Below are 20,682 nucleotides of genomic sequence, written 5' to 3'. Positions count from 1 at the left end.
AATTTGAATTTTTAAAAATTCCGAAAATTTCTATATCGGAATATTTTGAAATTCCGAAATTCCGAATTTTTGAAAATCCGAAATTTCCGATATTCTGAAAATCCCAAATTTTTAAAATCGAAAAATTTAGAGATTCCTAAACTTTATATTCGGAATTTTCGACATTCCGAAAACATTCCAAACATCCCTGCCGCCGCTTTTGAATTTGTTCATGAGCCGGATATCCATTTTAACTGATTAAAAATAATGGATGTGGAAAAATATTTATGAGCCATCATGTATAATCTTTTCTGTACTTCTTTTATCTTTTTTATTCTTTTCTCTTTTCTTTTCTGTTCACTTCTTGCTCCTCATTTATTTTTCTGCCCAATATACCCTATTTTCAGATAAATCGAACTCTTCTCATGCTCTCTTCGATCGCCATCAGACTTGTTCAAATCGGGAATCCCGTTTCCCCGGTTTTCCCGGAAAATTTCGGGAATTTTTCCCGGCAAGAATTTTCCTGAATTTTTTTCTCCGGAGTTGTTCCCGACGGGAAATTCTCCATTTATTATTTTTCTAGATTCCTCAACTTTTTTTTCCATTTTTTGCTATTTTAATAGTTTTTCAAGGAAATGTATCAAACACTTTTGAGTACAGAAATCGACAAGTCACCACAAAAATTAAGAAAAACAAGAAAAAATTCATTGAAAAACCAACTTCCCGATTTTCCCGGAAATTAATTCTCAAATAATAATGTCGGGAAAAAATTCCGGATCAAATTTCTCGAAAAGATAATTTTTAAAAATTTCCAGCTGATTTTGAAAAAATCTTATAAATCCAAGTTTTCAAGAATGGAACCCTTCCAATTATCCAAGCCTATAAAAACCCAAAATCTAATAAATTTATCTTCAAAAGATTCCATAATTTTTGATCACCACCATTTATTTCCCTTCCTTTTTTCTCTCCAATTTCCCCATTTTTTTGGACCTAGAAAATATATAATTCAGGAAAATCTGATCGAATAAAAATTGAAACAAAAAGAGTAAGGAAATCAGTTGACTCTTTCCTGAATCTTCGAAAAAAAAATAAATATTTTAAAATCTTCAAATTTTATTTTAACTCAGGCAACTAATTCTATGGATTTCATTTGAACGAGGGATTGATTATCAATGAACAATTATTATGAATCATTTCCACATCTAACATTGTTTGACGGGTCGTTTGCAAATAAAAATAGACAGCTCGTCACAACTCCTGCCATACCAATCCAGATCATTTCCATCATCGTCAACTTCCAGCTTCATACAGCTACCATTTTGGTAATGCATTGGTGGAGAATAATTGGAAGGTGATCCGTCTACCCAAGTATAATCCGTATGATTCATATGTCCACCTATCCAATATTTCCCTTGTTTCTGGAACATTTGAGCAACAAAACGGGCTTCCAGACGATCGTGGGTAGATACTAAGTGAGAATTGCGTTGCTTGCAGTAACTTTCGGCGTCGTCGAAGCTTTTTTGTTGATCGTAGATCTTGTAGCAATAGTTGTTGAAACTAACGCCACAGTTTGTACCGCAATCTGAAAATATCAAATCAGGGGCCTAGCATCCGAAGGATACATCAGAAAAGGGTGCGTCGAGCTTTTGAAAATTGTTTAATATTTCTTAAATCTTGTTACCTTTTGTAGTTGGTCGTAGCTCACAGACAAATGGCAATTGGACACTATAATCCTCGTGGTACCATTTTCCGTCTCCAGAATCAAAAGCGAAAAAGCCATCCTTTGGTCCTGAAACAAAATTTCGGCTCTATCAGCAAAGCGAATAATCCAAAAAGTAGTCCTTACCATCCTTAAAATTGGTATATTTTATATTTTGGTCTCCATCATCCCAAGTACATCCTTTCAGCGCATCTTCAAAACATTGAAGACCAAACCAGACAATTTTAAGTCCGGCGTTGGAAACGAGTTTAAGAAGCGCCTCGTTCTCCTGGAAAATTTGAAACTTCGATTTCCCATCAAAATTAAGAACTAACTGTACTCGTCTTCGTGTTCGCCATAACAGATCCATCCGTAAACTTGCACATCCTCTCTGCGTCTCCTTGATTCTTATACTGTCTCACGATTCCCCAACATTTGTCATTGACCATCGTAAATCCATTAGAGCAGATTTTCTGGCTATGGGATACGGAGATTAGAGAGAGCAGAATGAGAAGCTTTAGATTCATCTGAAAAATTTGAAAAAAATGAGAGAAAGCGATCACAAGAGGGCATTAAAAAGGAAAAATTCCAGTGATAAGAAGAAAAAGTTAAGAAGGGGAACGGGAGTAATTCGGGTGATTTTTTTGTCAGAAAAATAAAAGAAAATGAAGGCAAAAATTCGAGCACGATCATTTCGTTTATTATAAAAGATATCAGAAATCTGTCAACTAATGAATTGTTCATCATAATATCTTCCTTATATATAAAACGCTAGAGGCGTCTGTCCGTCCCGATGTCACTCTGTCGACTTTATATAGCGAAAATAAATATAGATTTACGTGACCATTTAAGAAAAATTAAGAGTGATGTGAAGAGCCAGTAAAAAAACTAGATTAAATCGCGCCGAAGGCGCACCAGCTTGCTATTAATTTGCAAGACTTTAATGTCTTCAAAAGGAGCCGAGATAATTGAGCCCAACCAATTGATTGTCTTCATAGGCACGTTGTTGTTAACCTAACTTTAACATCATGTATCTGGGGACCAGTTATAGCAGGTGTCCTGAAATTTGGTGTGGATAATAAGGAAAAAATGTTTATTATGTTTTCCAATTTTCAGGTTTCTGGTTTCAACGAGAACAAAGCTACGCTTTCGGAAAAGCGACGGTCGTAACTCTGACGGTTGAGCTCAATTATCTCAATTTCTATGAAAGATAGGAAAAACTGCTAACATATAAAAAGTTGGTAAGATTATGGTAAGCATTTTATCATTTAACTAATTCACGATAATTGAGCCCAAACCGCAAAAGAGTATTCACGGCACTACAACACATTCATAATGCACTAAACCCGTGAAAAATCTGTACACTCCGGAAAAAGGTAACCGGACAGTGAAAGAAACGCCCTAAACATTGATAACAGATGAGAAGAAAAAAGTAAACAAAAAGACAATAAAACATCTGACCAAAAAAAAGAGAAGTGCAGTATAGTACATATAAAAGTCATTAAACAATTTGGGGGGGGGGGGGTGCCCGTGCAGCTCAATGGACCGAAAACTTGGCTCCGCGTCACTTCGAAACCGGTCATTTCGAAACCGTGGTAATACATGGACAAATTTCAGACTACAGAAAGAACTTTAGGGTTTTCAAATAAGCTTTTTCTGATAGAACACTTTCTGAAATTCGAAAGAATCCAAAATGTGATGTTCTCAAAAGAATAAAAATTCTTCAATTTTTCAATTTTCAAAATGTGTTCTATCAGAAAAAGCATATTTGAAAACCCTGAAGTTGTTTTTGAAGTCTGAAATTTATCCATTCGCCTGCATTACCACGGTTTTGAACCGGTTTCGAAGTGACGCGGAGCCGAAAAGTTAGGTCCGATCTTTTTCGGTGGGTAACTTTTTTTCAGAGAAGATATAGCTAATGGAATTATATCATTTTGTAGCACTTGCCAAGTTTTATCTTAACCCGTTTTAAATGCACAATAAGCTTTTTTTGTTAACAGTAGAGTGCAAATGTTTTTTGTTGATTTTTTCTGAAACTTCGAAATTGTCGGAAGTTCGGCTCCTTTCTAGTTTAGAGGTACTGAAAAAGAATACATAGAGGTACCAAAAAACGCAGAGGCCCCAAGGTAAAATAGATGTCCAGTTTGAAAAACAAACAGATGTTGGAATAATGTAGCAAAATTCGAACTTTTGGAGAAATCCGAGCTGTGGACCCATATTTATTTTGGAACCTTTTTTCGGACCTCTAATTTTTATTCGGGACATCTAAACCAGAAAAGAGCCAAAACTTCTAGTTGTGTTAGCATTAAAAACATATAAATTTAATGGAAATAGACCTAAAACTAATTACACTAGCCTACGGCTAGAGCTGCAGAGAAACGAGACACACTGCGTCTCGAAATGGGCGGAGCCCTGTGAGGGCTCATTTTGAAGCTTGTGACCTTAAATGGATGAATAAATGTTCAAGAATACTTTATTATATAATATCTCCAAAAAAAATCAACTATCACACGGAACGACCGGCCGTTTACACATGAACATTTTCTCATCCTGACAATCGCTGCCAACATACGTCGATCCAATTCCATTGTCGAGAATATTAAATTGCAAACACCTTCCATCATTGGACACTACTCCCTGATCATATTCGTGTTTCGATCCATCAATCCAATTAATGCTCAGGTCACTATTCATCTTTCCCCCAATCCAATACGATCCAGGTTGTTTGAATTGAGATGCCACGAATCGAAACTCGTCATAAGCATTAATCGATACCAAATTGCTCTTGTAGAGTTCGCATACGCTCTGGGCACTGTCGAATGTCTTCATTTTCTTGTTCATCATTGTATAGCAAGTGTTGTTGTAGGTGACACCACATTCTAGAGCGCAGTCTGAAAACGTGTTTATCAGGATCTAGTTGCGTTCATTTTGAAAGTCTAAACCTGAGAGTTACAAAAATATGAGAAAATCAGTGTATTTGCCGCGCCTCCGGCGATTCAAACAGCTGGCTGGTGCGTCTTTGGCGCGAATTAGCCTAGTTTTTTTTTAAAGGATCGTAAATCTGTACTCTTCTTTCATACTTCCCAAAAATCATATGTAAAGAAAATTGCAAATAGGCTCAAAACAAACAAAGTTGTTCCAATATTTCTGGAATACCTGCGCGCCACAGAAACGAGACACACTGCGTCTCTAACTTCAAGGCACATGTTGTTACCCTAACTTTAACTATCTATATGATGTTTTGGATCTCGGGGTCAATTATAGCTAGCGCTTTGAATTTCGATGTGAATAGTAAGGAACATGTGTGTACTACTCCTTCTAAATTAAAGATTGCTAGCTTCAATGAGAACAGTGGCTCCAGAAGACGGCAGCCAGCTTGCGACCTCAACCAATACTCCCGCTTTGAGATCAATTATCTCGTTATTACAAGATATATCAAAAAACTGTCAACTGATAAAATTTTCTCAGGTTTTCGATATCTCTTCAAAAAATCAAGATAATTGGGTTCAAGTATACTGGTGGCGTTCCATTTAATAACCCCTCTTTCATACGACGCTCCGTTATTCCGAGTTACGCTCTTTTTAGAACGTTACCTCTTTCATAGGAGGGTTGTTCACAGACAAATGGCAATGTTTGGTAACACGGATAACTGTTCCATTGCGCGCCTCGAAAGGCGTTGAACATTACACAATTCTGGGCTGGAGAAACTGAGGAACCTGAAAAATGAAATGTGTTGGAAAACTCTAAACAGGTTTTTCACCAGTGTCTAATCTGCTATAATTTTTAAGCATTGTCCTATCATCCCATCGAAGTTTCCATCTCATGCCCAAGTAGACACTATTATATTCAGAATTTGCTAGAAAATCGAGCATTTGCTTGTTATCCTGAATATTAAATTTTATAATTTGAACTCGCAGTTTTTGAGCTCAATTATCTCGGTTCCTTTCAGAGATATCAAAGATCTCTGAAGAACGAAAGTGTTGGTAATAATATGGCGAACATTTTATAAGCTGGCAAGTATATCTTTCAAGGGAACCGAGATAATTAAGCTCAACGTCCCGAGCTAACGTTCAAAACCTACAGTATCATCCTTCAGTTGCACCATAAACGATCCGTCCGTGAATCGGCACATATCGTTTGCATCGTTATAGGTTTTCGCTTGTTTCATAAGCATCCAGCACTTTCCATTTGGCATTAATTGAAATCCATTGGAGCAGATTAACTTACTCTGTGAGACACAAATCCACGTGGATAGAAGGACAATAAGCAGGAGACATTTCATCTGCAAAAAAGTCTGATATTTTGGAAGTTAATGGAGATTCTAAATTTCGACCGGGAAACTTTGAATATTCGAAATTTCTAAAAAAAGAAACAGCAAAAAAAAACTCAAGAACGCTGAAAAATGGACCCACCTGCTCTCCTTTTATACACCAATCTTACTGTAGAAAAAACCAAGAATTTTATGACGGAAATTCCATTTTCCACCTGTCAATCACATCCTCAAAAAGTCATTGAAAATTGAAAGATTAGGTGATAAGAATATTTAAAAAATGATGCTTAATATTGTAGAAAAAAATCTTAATGGGACGGAACTTACTGATTAGGGAACATAGGAATTGGAGAGGAAGGACTTAATTTTGGTTTCCCAAAAAAGGAACAAAAAAATCAGGTGACTCTCAATGGTTTTTTTAAACCAAAAAAAAATCCTTCCTCTCGTTCTCCAATTCCTATGTTCCCTTATCAGGCAGTTCGTCCCATTTGGATTTTTTCTACAGTATTAAGCATCATTTTTTAAATAATCTTATCAATTTCCAATTTTCAATGACTTTTCGAAGATGTGATTGACAGGTGGAAAATGGAATTTCGATCATAAGGCTTTCTTTTTTTTCTACAGTAAGATGAACGTATAAAAAGAGAGGAGGTGGGTCTATTTTTCAGTTTCCTAGAATGTCCTAGTTTTTTCAGAACTTTCGAAATTCCGAAATTTCCCAATTTTCCAGATGAAAAATCTCATGCTTCTTGTCCTTCTATCCACATGGATTTGTGTCTCGCAGAGTGAGCTAATTTGCTCCAATGGATTCAAATTAATGCCAAATGGAAAGTGCTGGGGACTTGTAGGGCAACAGAAAAACTATGACGATGCAAATGATATGTGTCGAAAAACGGATGGATCGGTCATGGTGCAATTGAAGGATGAAACTGTGGGTTTTTTTTTTGAAAACGTACCGGCTGCGTAACTCACTGGGCGGTGGTCAATTTGAGCTCAATTATAACAGTTTTCGTAAGAGACATCAATTTTTGTTATATTTTTAATTGAAAATTTTTTGATATCATATATTCAGGATAACGTGCAAATGGGCAGTTTTCTATCTCCCACTAGATATTGGAATGTCTATTTGGGAATGAGATGGGAACTTCAATGGGATGATATGACGCTGCTTAAAAATTATAGCAGATATACCCCTGGTATGAATGTTTCTAGAATTTCTCAGAACATGTCGTTTTTCAGGACACGCAGACCCTAGTCAGAGTTGTGTTCAGTTTAGCGTCCAGGGAGCAAAATGGTCCAGTGTGCCGTGTTCCACAAAATTGCCATTTGTCTGTGAACAACCACCCTTTGAACGAGGTATCTTGCTAAAGGCGCATAGTGTCGATACTAACTTTAAGACTAATTATCTCGAGTTTTGCAAGAGATGAAAAATCTGTAAAATGTTGAAATGTGCGAGATATTATGACAAACGTTTTATCAGTGGACAGCTTTTCGATATCTCTTATAATAAACGAGATAATTGATCTCAAATCGGGAGTATAGATTCATGTCGAAAGCCGGCTGCCGACTTCTGCGCCGCGTAGCTATATTTTCGTTGAAGCTAGCAATCTGAAATTTGAAAGTCGAAGTACACACGTTTTTCTTATTATACACACAAAAATCCAAGACGCTAGCTATATTTGGTCCCCAGATACAGAATGTTAAAGTTAAGGTAACACATGCCTTGAAGAGAGACCCAGTGTGTCTCGTTTCTCTGGAGCTCTATCCTTTTAGAAACATTATCGTACTTCTGTTACTTACGAGATCCAAAATGCACACGACTGAATTCGGTTGAAAATTATAAATTTCCAGACTGCGGTCAAAACTGTGGTATCATCTACAACAACAGTTGCTATAGAGTTTTCGATCAAAAAAAGACATTTGACAGTGCCCAGAGCGTATGTGAACTCTACAAGAGCAATTTAGTATCCATTAATTACTATGACGAGTTTCGATTGGTGGCAACGAAATACGGAAAAGCTGGAGCGTATTGGATTGGAGGAAAAATGCACAGTGACTTAACCATTGATTGGAATGATGGATCGAAAGGCGAGTATGATGAGGGAATATCGTTCTGGGATGGAAGGTGTCTGCTGTTTAATGTCCTTGACAATGGAATCGGATCGACGTATGTTGGAAGCGATTGTCAAAATGAGGCAGTGTTCATGTGTAAACGGCCGGTTGTTCTGTGTAAAAGTGCTGAGAAAACTGAACTTTAATTTTTCTTGACAGCGTTTGTGGAGATCTAATAAAGCATTTTTGCGCATTTCATTCATCCATTTCAGAGCACAAGCATCGAAATGAGCCCTAGGCTCCGCCCACTTCAAAGTAAAGAACTTGTTTTCAGCTTCCAATGATATAGATCGTGCGTCATAACTCCATCCCCGATTCCTTACAAGGGAACGTTTTTCAGATACCGGTTGAGAATTTGCTCAAAATTTGCATACTTATAGTATACGGCATGCTCTATACGAAAACTTTAGCCCGTTCTCACTCCCAGGCTGAAAAACTTTGTCTGAAAATTTTTGCCCGATTTCTCCACGCAGCCGATTTCGGCTTCCCCCCCCCCCTCCTCTACCAAATTCGCGTGAGAAGAAAATATCGGTTGTGTGGTGTTGTGGTAAGAGGGGGACTCACACAGGTCCTGGGCGATGATGCGAATAAAAGACCCGATCCATATGTGATCCTCTAGAAGTCCGTTTGACACATATCGCGAACAATGAGCTGCGATGAATCTCATATGTGTGCGATGCGGGAGAGGCTGAATCGAGTGTTCCGAATGCGCGCGTATCCTAGATGGATTCTAGGTGGGTGGGCGATGTGTGCGATATGGGTCTGATACGGTAGGCCGACTACAACGTTCCGAAATCCCTGATGCGCGCATTGTTTACCGTAAATCCACACCGACAACTTTGTCAATTTTTCGTCAATTCGAGCCTACATTTCTGGTTTTTCGATTATTATTTCGATGTTTTTTTTATGGCAGACTAAAAAGTTACGGCAGACTAAAAAAAGTTATGGCAGACTAAAAAATCGTTGAATTCTTGCAGAAGCATGTCTTTCACTCGTCAATTGCTATGTTTTTCGCCAAAATAGGTGATATTGAGATTTTTTGATTTCCCTTTGTAATTATTGTAAAAATCGTATTTTCAGGTGGAGTAAAAGGTAAGTTGGTAAGTATACAATAATTACAAAGTGTAAATTATAAAATTTTTCAATTTTTCATGCAATTTCAAAAAAAGTGAAAGTGAGACATTTTTTGAACAAATGAAAAAAAACAATTTTTAGCGAATTTTTTCCCATTTTCTTCTGTTTTTTATTGCATATCAAATTTAAATGGAAACTGCCATAAGTCTTTTTCAAAACCAAAACATTGAGTTTCAAAAAATCAGTAATATGTCGTTCAAAATATAAAAGAATATGGAATAATAAAGGAAAAGTACGAAATCGGAAGACCAGGCGAGGAGATGCTTTGCGGCGGCGGTGTGCCCCATATGCCCCGTATATGCCCCATACCGGTGCCCTTTCCCTGTACCCAATTCATCGGCGCGTCCTCCGTCGCCCATCCATTATGCGTATGCGCGCCCAGGACCTGTGCATTAGAAGTGACTATGCTGGTTCGAACCCCGCTGTGGTTAAACTTTTTTGCTTTTTTCGAAACTTTTTTGATTTCCAGTTCGACCCTCTAGACACTTTATGATGCTTTTTGATGAATTTCAATGGTTTTCAAAGTAAAAAAAAGATTTTATGAGAGCTTGATGAAAATTTTAAATAATAACCTTTTCGACCGACCGGTCCTTAGAAAAGAGCCGAAAAATCTCCCCGTTATTTGCCGAAAAACATAAAATGAACCTTTGCAGAAGCCGCGAAGCATCAATACAGCAAACATTGGCCGGGTGTTTCTGAAAAGCAAGGTTTTCCAAAAACCAGAAATGCCCTAATTTGGCTCAAATCAAGATTGAAGTAGTGGAAATTGTTATGTTTGAATTTTCCATCAAATTTCCAAGATTTTTGAGCCCAATATAGTGTAATTTTGGACTAGTTTGATTTTCGACCGCGGTCGTGACGGTCGAAAATGAAAATTAGCCAAATATAGTCGATATGGGGCTCAAAATGTTGGAAGTTTGGAAAAACTTTAAAATCACGTTTATTTCTGTCTCAAAGCTCAAAACTGACTTTTTTCGAGTCAAAGTCCCAAAAAATTGAATTTAATTTTGTCTTCCTATTTTTCTTATCAATTTTAAAAATTAATTTCCAAGCACATTTTTGAGCTCCTTATAAAATTTGCGACATTTTGAGCCCCAACACGACCCATTTTGGTCAACTTTGATTTTCGACCGCGACGCTACAGCCGCGCGCGGTCGGCCCTTCGAAAATTGAAAATCAACCGAAAATAGTCGAGTTTGGGCTGAAAATGTCAGAAATTTTATGAGAAATCTGAAAATGCACTTGAAGTTGAGCTAGAAGTTGTGGCTAATTAGATTTTTCAAATTGAGAGTGTGCTTTATCGAGTTAACATCAAAACAATCAATTTTCGACATCTTTTCATAACAGTTTGATATGTGTTCAACACAAGATTGAGAGGAAAATAGACACAACGTCAATTAGAGAGAGAGAGAGAAAGTATTGAAAACGATTTTTTTTCAATATTCTCCAAGGCCGGAGTTTGGAGAAGCAGGTGTCACAGCACAGCTGGGGCGTGTGGTGGCAGAGCACCCAACACAGAAGAAATCTCAAAAAATCAAAAAATCGACGGTTCTAACTAGGGAAGGCCCCAACTCGGGTGTGGCGATACGGGTGGTGACCTATATCATCTGAAAGCTTACATTTTCCTGATTCCGAATATGTTTTCAAAAGTGCGTATGACGTGGATTTTAAATCCCATTTCCCCTCTTCACGTATATATGTTTTAGAGTGTTGAAAAAATATGGAAGCGTGGTTGAGTGGTTAGTGAGCAGGAATATGAAGCGGGTACTCTCTGGTTCAACTCCCTCGTGCTGCTAAACTTTTTATGAATTTTTTCTTCTTATTTTCCAATTACAGTATCTGATTTCTAGAAGATTTTTAACAGTTAAATACACTTGAAATTTGTTCAAAGCCTACTTTGAAATCTCATAGTTATTATTTTGGAAACTTTTTTGTCAATTGTTTCGGCAATTTCCAAAGAATTTCGATCTATTGAAGATTCTAGACAAACCACTTATTTGTGATTTCTCTCAAACTTTGGAAATTAGTACTTCTGAGAATGCTGATTACAGTACCAAAGTTATATTCTCTACATTGCCCATTTGAAGAAAGTTATGAGCTCTGAAAGTGATTTCAGTACATATTCATCGTTTTTAAAGTGGGTTTTTGAAGGAGATAATGAATTCATTACAGGTTTCTTTGACTTCAAATTGCATTTTGAATGATTCTCTACAATCTGAAGAAGTTTCCAAATTTTTTTTCGAAAAAAAATTTTTTGAAAAAATTTCCATGGGATACCCCCTTGGCTGTTTTACAAATTTTCAAAAAAAATTTATAATGTTCTAAAATCAGTTCTAAACGCAGACAAACAATAAAATACGGTTTTTCACAAGATTTAATGAACTATATCCCTTTTTAAATCTTCTAGAAGTCAGAAACCGTCATCGGAATCTTTTCACGCTCCCCTTTTCCACGCTCCCCTTTTCATCTCCTCCTCAGCTATTGAGTCTTCTGACAATATTCGTGATCTAGGACTTATTACCGACTCCAAACTTAAGTTCACCCAACACATAAACAAATCGGTTGCTGTTTCACTTCTCCGATCCAAACAACTTTTGAAATCCTTCAAATCCTCCAACCCCTCATTCTACCTTCACTTATTCAGAACCTACGTACTCCCCTCTCTTGAGTACTGTTCAGTAATCTATTCTCCTCCCCCCAATTCCAAACTCTCTCAAAAACTCGAATCCACACTCCGTTTCTTCACCCGTAAAGTCTTCCAGAAATGCAATATCTCATACTCTTCTTATCAAGATCGTCTCTCCCAACTTGACCTCTTCTCTATCAGACATCGTAGACTTAAATCTAAACTTATGCTTCTTTACAAAATGATTAGTGACGCCTCTTATATGCCAGAATTATCCTCTTTCTTAAGAATTTCCGACTGTCCTAGGAGACCTATGGCCCTTATTCTCTCAGATAAATGTTCCGATGACTTCTTTTTCACCACCGCCCCTATTTGGAATGCAATTGTAAGGAATACTCCCCAATTTTTAACTCCCGGTCAATTTTCTACCTTAATCCAATCTTCCATCACTCGGTTTTAGTTTTCTGCTCACCTTTTCCCTTTTTTTTATATCTTTCCAACCTTACATGTATACCATTTTCTTCCCCATTCTCTAGGTTCATCTCGTTAGGGATTTTATCTAGAACTCCCGTTATAACTTTTGTGCCATATTTTCTTCTGATCAATAAATTATCAATCGGAAAATAAGAAGAAAAAATTCATAAAAAGTTTAGCAGCACGAGGGAGTTGAACCAGAGAGTACCCGCTTCATATTCCTGCTCACTAACTACTCGACCACGCTTCCACATTTTTTCAACACTCTAAAACATATATACGTGAAGAGGGGAAATGGGATTAAAAATCCACGTCATTTTCGGAAACTTTCGACCCAATTTTCTCGAAAACTGCCGCGACAAAGCACTTGTTGAAAACAGATTTGGAATCAAAAAAATGTCAGCTTTCAGATTATATAGGTGATCATCCGTATCGCCACACCCGAGTTGGGGTCTTCCCTTGTAAGTGTGAAAAACAGCTTTAGCTTTCGCTCAAATTTGGGAATTTATGGTTTTGGAGCCGAAAATCGAAAAACTCAAAATCCAAAAAAATGTTCTGAAATAATGCTCAAACGTCTTGAAACTATTGTTTTTGAGTTTTTCATAACATTTCCGTCTTTTTGAGCCCCAAGTTGCCCACGTTTGACCAAGATGGACTTTGGACCGCCGAATTTGGCCGAAATTCAAAATCGACCAAATATAGGCAATATGGGGCCCAAAATGTCAGAAATTCAATGCAGACTTTGAAAAGAATAATTTCCCATACTAATAAAATGTTGTAGCTTTTCTTATTCGCAATACAATCCCAAAAGAAATACAATCAAAACAAACAAAGTTTGGCCAAGCCTCCCACAAGTCTTAGCTAATACGTAGAATAACGTGCTCGGAATCCGACCAAAAGACGAAAGTCAATAGAACAGCGCATATTGTCTGCGTCTCTTTTCCAATACTCTCTCACCGCATAGCCTCAGAGAGTATTGGAAAAAGAGACACAGACATACCAAATGCGCCGTCCTCTCAATCCCTGTCCTCCTCTTCTCATTCAACCATCTCACCACCATCTCGGATGGTTCTCCCCCCCCCCCCCCCTCCCCTATAGATAGAATATATTGATTTTTGGGAATTTTTCTTCTATTTTTGATTTAAAATTCCCGAAATTTCGATTAGGCTACGACCGCCTTCTGCATGGTGGTGTAGCCGATATTCTATTTTTATTTTTTCTGAAATTCTCTATATTTATTTTATTGGGTTCTAAAAACCCCGAATGGACTCTGGACCAGCGAAAAAAAGTGAGTTTTCATAATTTTATTAAATGAAAATGTGTTATTTTAAACCTGAAATTGTTATATTCGTTGATCGACGTTTTGAACCCCATAACGCCTTGTTTTGGTCGATTTTGAATTTCAACCGCGGTCGGATTGGTCGAAAATCTAAATTGCCCAGAAAAAATTTCTTTCAAATTTTGTCAAAATGGATGAGACTATGATTTTCAGTTTTCTCATGAAACTTCCAACATTTTGAACTCCTTATTGCCATTGGGACCAGGATTCTCGGAAGATGAGGAAAAGCAGGAATTCGAATGTGAAATCTACCCCATTTCGATGAACTACGATAAGTCTCACCCCTTCAATAAAATGTTATCCGGCAAATGCAAAAGTAATTTTTAATTCCTTTTTTTTCAAAATATTTCCTAATTACCAAATTTATAGGTTCCAGTCGAATGGATTCGAAAATTCGGACTTCTCGATCAACGGCCGTAATCGGAGCTGTATTGAAAGAGATGAGGACCGCTTCCTGCCCCGGGATGAACGCCACGTCAAAGCCGATGCTCACCTTTGGGATTGGCAATGTGGATATTGTGACATATGCGGGAGAGCAATGGCTACCGTAATCAAAGGACGCTGCGCGGATTTCAATGGAAATATCTTGACACGATTTGCGATGGATTTTTTCTACTGTTTTGGAGGAGATTCAACGATTTTGCTGATTTTGGAATGGATTTTCGGGAATTTGGTTCGATTTGGATGGTTTGGAAGATTTTCATGGAATTTGGTTCAAGTTCTGCTGATTGGTGGCTGAGATCAAATGCAACTTCGCTGCTTTACCAATCGGGATTGGTTCCAGTTGGTTTTCTTCTTCAAGATGTCGATGTTTTCGAGTTTTGGCTGACGTCAGTTTCAACTTCAAGAGTCTTCATGTTGGTTCCATGGTTTCGAATATGTGCACTCACGGATTGATTTGGCTGATATTGCATTATATAATTTGTTCATTACTCTATTTGTATTACTGTATTTATTGTTCTATTATATTATTTGATGATATTATCTATTGTAACCCCATTGTATTTTTCCCCTCACAAGAGGTTAGGGTTTTTATGGTAGTTTAAGTGTTCCCCCTTAGATTCAGTACTCTAGTCGCGAGGACGCTCCAGCTTTTTGAGGTAGAGGGGGGGATGTGACATATGCGGGAGAACACTTCCCGCAAGGGAGGCGTTCCGCGTGCCTGTTGCCTCTCACCTCTTGCCTAATGGTGCGCCTCTCGATAACTAGGAGGTGGATTCTAGGACCCGGACGGGCAGCCGTCTGCGGTTTCTCTCTTATTTAATTCTTACATTTTAACCTTCATTGAACCTTTTATTGTTAGTCCCTAAGTTTAGTCTTTTAACTTTATTCCCCTTAGTATGACTTTATTTAAATCTTAAGTTTAATCTTAATTTCACTTTAACTTTCTTGAACTTTATCTTTTAGTTTCTCCTTAATATATAGTTGTAAGATTAAGTACACCGTGTTCAATGAGTGTTGGGATCCAAATAAGTGGAGGGTAAGCGTTCCTTAAGACCAGGGAACACAGGCTTATCAAAATATCCCAATGGAAGAATCTTGGCAAATCGTGAAAGTCAGTTTTTGGAGGGTTTTGTGTGAAGTATTTTCAAATTCTTTTGAAATTCGAAAATACAAAAGTCTTGAAACTAATTTGAATTAAGAACTTCAGAAATTCTAAGTTTCAAAAATTCGAAATTTCCGATATTCGGGATTTCGGAATTGCTGAATTTAACAATTTGAGAACTTCAAAAATTAAGAAATTTTGAAATTCAAAATTCCAGGAAATTCGGAAACCACAAACTGTTATCTTTTTCAGAATGTTGACCGCATCAGAGACCAAACCCGATGACGAACAATTATCGTCAAGGTGTACATCAAACTGGTCGACGACTACATCGAGCGGGCCCAAATGGTTAAAGACCCGATGGTGGCTTTCTTCAAAGTAGTGCGCGTTCGCGGCTTCTACAACAAAACGAACAGGCGGATCCAAGACGTTTTGAACTTCGATTGAGATTTTCTCTCTTTTTTGTCATCTTTTTGTGTTCCCACTTTTTATGGATGTTTTTTTCCGATATTTGTTAAATAAATTTTCAAAAATTTCAAGTATTCTAAGAAGATGAAATAGCAAGAAGTTTCTGGAACAGTAAGGGGAAGCAAGACTGCGGGAGCATAGGATGCTTAGTCATCTCTAGAGAACTTGTTTTTTTAAGATTTATAAAATATCATAGCTTTTTCTATGATAATTAATCCTGATATATCATGAAACTATCGAAAAATCGGCTCTTTTCTAGTTTAGAGGTCCGAAAAAAGATTAGAGGTCCCAAGAAAAAATAGAGGTCCGAAATTTGACAAACGCACAGATATTGGAATAGTGTAAAAGAATTTGAACTATGTAAGAAATTAAAATTCTGTGGTCTTATTTTAAAAAAAAGTGTTGATGATATATTTCATACTTCTTATAGGCTTAGAGATGCATATTTTTTGAAAATCATCTAAGCCAGAGAGAAAGCTTATTCACGGAGGCATTACTGTTTGCCGACATTTTGCTTATATGTAAGTTGGGGTCCATAAGAAAGACAAAAAAGAAATGGAGCCAAAACTATTAGGAGAAGTCGCATTTCCGCTCTTATCATCCTAGAGAGCCTCAAAACTCAAAACTCCGAATTCCGGCACATTATTCCAATACCTGTGCGTTTTTCAAATATCAGACCCCCATTTTTTCTTGGGACCTCTAAACTTATTTGGGACCTCTAATTTTTTTTTGAGACCTCTAAATTTTTTGGGGCCCTCTCATCATCCTATCGTTAAAAAACGAAAAATTCAGCTTCTGAAAATTGCTCAATTTTGATCTTTTCGAGGTGGGGTGCTGTTAAATCGATCACATACAAGATTTGAACCTATTTCTATAGATTTCAGTTAATTTCAAGCAATTTTTAAGAAGTTAGGGATTGTCAAAGTACCAACAACAATCCCATTTTGGATATTTTTGAGCCCAAAGACGAAATTGGGCTGTCAAATTTTGTCTGAATGCTATTTTTATCGTTTCTGAATAATAGGACCATTTTTGGAACTTTTCTAAAAATATTCAAAAAATCACTTTCAAAGTGTGGGGAGATTTTTTTCTTTCATGGAGATTTTTTTTCAAAAAGTTTCAAAAAAAAATTTTATTTTGAAAACGTTGGTAAAAAAAAAACGAGTTTTAAACCTCGAAAAATGTATGTTATTGGTCAAAATTTAGCACTGAAAACACTTTCAGAGGCTATATTTCGGCTGCTTTTGAGAACGGGCTGAAAATTTTCACGAATTATGGTTCAGCATGTTCGAAAGTACCTTCGTACAAATTTTGAGCAAATTCTCAACCGGTATCTGAAAAACGTTCCCTTGTTAGTTAGGCGTGAAATTTCTCGAAAATCTTCGTAAAAAATGAAAACAAAATCAATTTTCAAAAACAATTATTCTCATCTTTCCCAATATAATTCACTTATACATAAAAGTTGTCAATGTATCGATTGATTCTGTACAATGTCATCTACATTTTGGTTTTTGTTTGGTGGATCATGATCAATTGTCTGAAAGGAGCAAAACGAGGCGATGCAGGTTGGATTATTTATTGAAAAATTTCGAAAATTTCTGGATTATGGAATTTTTAAGGCGAAATCCGGACATCCAGAAGTTCTATTTCAGCCGTTTTCAAAATTTTCGCACTTTTCAGAATCCAAAAAGACTCTGAAAACCGCCAAATCGATTCCAATCACCTACGAAACGGATCCGGCTGTTTTGGAAAAAGAAAGACGTCTGAAAATTGCCGAAAATCGGGAGAAAATGAGAAAAAAACGAGAGAAAAAGATGAATAAAACGATGGAAGAGTTTAAGGAAGCACAAATTACAATGAGAAAATTGAAGGAGGAGAAAATGGTGAATTTTTCTAAAATTTTCAGAAATTTCTAGAATTTGCGCAAAATTTTTTGGAACGTTAACGGAAATTCCAAAATTTTAAAGACAACAAAAAATTTGTTATGTTTCTATTATCGAAATTTTCGAGAATTCCAAAAAATTATTTTTAAAATTTCAAAAAAACAAAAACCCCAAAATTTCTAAAAATTTCAAAGACTACTGTAATTTTGCAGCTTTCCGAAGACTCAACGCAACCAATGAACTCTGATTCTATCGAGAAGACTGGAACAAAATCTGAAGAAATAATTGAGCCAGAAAATATAGGAAAAGTTGATAAAAAGTTGCAAAAGGAACTCGAAAAGCTGGAAAAAACACAGGTTTTGAATATAAGCATTCTGAATTGCTCAGCTCAAATCGATTTTAGATTCCAAAAAACGAGAAAAAAGTTTCAAAATCGTTGAATTCGGGAAGTTTCAGTGAGGAAGATCTGGGAGATGTGAAGCTGGTTGATGAGGATCCATATGCGGGTACTGTAGATTACTGTAGTTTCTAGTGGTTACTGTAACATAGTGGAGTTTTAAAGATTACTGTAGTTTTGCAAGATTACTGAAGTTTTTGAAATTTTTGTAGTTTCTTCATGGAACTGTAGTTTTTACGAGTACTGTATTTTTCAAGATGACTGTAGTTATCAAAATGTTTGAAGTTTTGAGACCACTGTAGTTTTCAAGATTACTGTAGTGTCTTGATATTACTGTAGTTTTTTTTTCAGCTGCCAAGAAGCACATTATTAAGAAAAGGGCCCAAGAACTGGCACGAAGGAAACAAAACGAGGAGCTAATAAGAAAACGTTTGGAGCGGGAAAATGTGAGAATATCGAATTGAAAAAACCGAAAAAAAATTCTGAATTTCCGGATTTCCAATTTCCGAATATCTTTTTATTGATTTTTATATTTTCCAGTGTTCCTATTTGACCAGTCCGGATGACACTCTCAAAAACATCTCCTCGATTCAATTTGAATCTCAAATTTCTCAAATTCAACGGAAAAAGAAGCAACGAGAATCAAAAGAGAGTTCAGCGGAATCTCAGGATGGCACACTTGTGGTAGATCAAATTTTAAAAAAATCGATAAACCAATACATTTTTTCAGGAACCCAAATCCAACGAGCTCTATATTCAAGACATTCCGGAAAGAGTTATGCAATGAGAAAACTTTTTTATTTTTGAAAAAAAATGAATAAAATTTTTCGAATTTTAAAATTTTCAATCTACAGTATCCCTTTCACTCTAAAAACTGCAATCGAAGAGTTTTGATCCCCAGTCATATAAATTCCGTCATCTTTTTTTGTAAATTTTCAACAATCAATTTTCCAAGAAATGGGTTATAAACCGTAGCTCCAGATTCGACGGTTTTGTTGTTCTGAAAAAAATTAAAACTTGTCAATAGAGCGAATTTGCGTCTTCTCACTTTCACATTCATCCAGAATTCACAATTCTCAGCTTTTACGTCATCTCCTTCTGAGGAGCAAATTCTTAAAATGTGCTCGAATATTTGATTTTCCCATTTTGTCCGAACTCTTCGATAAGTATCATGGAGTGGTAATGGGATGTAAGCGATGAAGCGGCGCTGTAGAAAATAATGCAAAATTGCTCCATCGAGAAATATTCAAATTTTGAGCTGCAAGCCTTTCTGTTCAGTGGAGCGCGGTTGCCAAAAATTTAGTTTTTAAAAGTTCAATCACCAATTTCAATGTACATATACAGCAAATTCAAACAAAACTTTGAAAAAAAAACTGCGCTCAGCTGGACAAAAATGTTTTAGCTTGTTGTTAAAGTTCTTACCAAAACATACATTCTTGGAATATCTTCTGGAACTTTCAGAAAATTTTTATCGACGTAAAGATAAGGATTACGGTGGAGCCATTTTCGAATGAACAATCAGAATTAGAAGGGAAATCAGAAAAATTGGGTAATTCACAGACATTTTGGTAAAAGTAGAAAGCAAAGTGAAAGTGGAAAAGGGAAAAAAATCTGCTACGCAATAGTTCAAAGAATACAAAATTTCCCTCCTATGGATAATCCGATCATTCCAATTCGTTTTGAATTGTTATCTATTTAAAGAATTGTTGTCGAACCTCAGAGTCTCAGAATCCTAAAAAACTAGTATTTTCGATTCAAAATGAATCCGATCGCCTGGGTATACATTCCAATTTGCAGTTCTTCTTCACATAACCATAACCATAAATGTCTGGAAGTGTCTCTGTATCATTTTCTAGAATCTTCTGGACAACCGAAACACACATTTCCTTTAATTTCACTTTCACTCTATTTCCTTTTACAAGTATCATTCATACCCCTCCCCCTTCCTCTTTCTCTAAATAGGCTCCGCCCACTTTCTTGTCTTTTTCTTTTTGTATTCAGAATCAGTAGACGTTACCTTTTGCCGAAAACCTGCGACAAAATGCTTCTCCTTTTATTCGCATTTCTTCTGTCTTTACAGCTGTTCAGGGTCAGGTTAGTCTAATAATTTTATGACGCTATTTTAGAAAAAAAAAGATAAGGAGGTCAGAAAAAAAAAAGGAGAAAAGACAAAGAAAAATCGCGATTCAAGAGGTCAAAAGACAGAAGATTTAACAATAAGACTAGAAGTTGTTAAGTTTAGTAGTTTGATACTTTGTTATTTTCGTAGTCGAAACATTTGTGGTTCTTTTGAGGTTTTCGATAAATTCCACAAAAAAACTTTTTTCAGAAAGATTTAGGAATTTTGGAATCCAGCGTTTTTAGAAGTTTCGTAGTTAATCATTTCTTTCCTGAAAACTCCAAATGGCTCTTGAAATCGAAAATTCAATTAGAATCTCAGAATCTCAAAGTCTTGGATATTCAGAAAATCCTTAATTTAATTCTTAATTAAAGCTTTTTTTAATGCTGAGTTTCTCAAATTATTAAATGCTGAGTTTTTGAAAATCTGAAAATCCACTAGAATTTCAGAATTTTGTAAACTTCAAGAATGCAAAATCGTTTGAAACATTCGAAAAAAAAAAGAAAAAATTTAGAATCACAAAATCTCAGAAACTAGGAAATTTTGAAAATCAATGAAAATACAGGAAACTTAAATTAGATATTTTTCTAAATACGGAAGCTTGGATATTGTCAAATTCAAAAATTCAGGGATTTC

General features: G+C 36.2%; 3 protein-coding genes across 3 annotated transcripts; 1 reads left to right on the top strand and 2 right to left on the bottom strand.

The window, feature by feature from the left end:
* Positions 1–1,181: 1,181 nt before the first annotated feature.
* CBG04271 lies at positions 1,182–2,205 on the bottom strand (the record flags this gene model as incomplete). The annotated part of the gene is made up of 4 exons (XM_002630296.1): positions 1,182–1,561; positions 1,661–1,768; positions 1,826–1,967; positions 2,014–2,205. The coding sequence occupies 4 exons, from the start codon at positions 2,203–2,205 to the stop codon at positions 1,182–1,184; spliced, it is 822 nt and encodes a 273-aa protein (XP_002630342.1).
* A 1,972-nt stretch (positions 2,206–4,177) lies between these two features.
* On the bottom strand, positions 4,178–5,960 carry CBG04270 (the record flags this gene model as incomplete). The annotated part of the gene is made up of 4 exons (XM_002630295.2): positions 4,178–4,569; positions 5,272–5,394; positions 5,439–5,562; positions 5,760–5,960. 4 exons carry the CDS (start codon positions 5,958–5,960, stop codon positions 4,178–4,180), a joined length of 840 nt encoding a protein of 279 aa, XP_002630341.2.
* A 718-nt stretch (positions 5,961–6,678) lies between these two features.
* On the top strand, positions 6,679–18,714 carry CBG04269 (the record flags this gene model as incomplete). The annotated part of the gene is made up of 7 exons (XM_002630294.1): positions 6,679–6,879; positions 7,021–7,144; positions 7,800–8,115; positions 14,003–14,306; positions 17,743–17,886; positions 18,468–18,611; positions 18,658–18,714. The coding sequence occupies 7 exons, from the start codon at positions 6,679–6,681 to the stop codon at positions 18,712–18,714; spliced, it is 1,290 nt and encodes a 429-aa protein (XP_002630340.1).
* Between the last annotated feature and the right edge of the window lie 1,968 nt (positions 18,715–20,682).

This window comes from Caenorhabditis briggsae, assembly GCF_000004555.2.
Source record: "Caenorhabditis briggsae complete genome, chrII, whole genome shotgun sequence".
In the NCBI taxonomy this organism is placed as follows: domain Eukaryota; kingdom Metazoa; phylum Nematoda; class Chromadorea; order Rhabditida; family Rhabditidae; genus Caenorhabditis; species Caenorhabditis briggsae.
The sequence above is the reverse complement of the archived record's forward strand: the minus strand, read 5'-3'. Positions and strand labels throughout refer to the sequence as shown.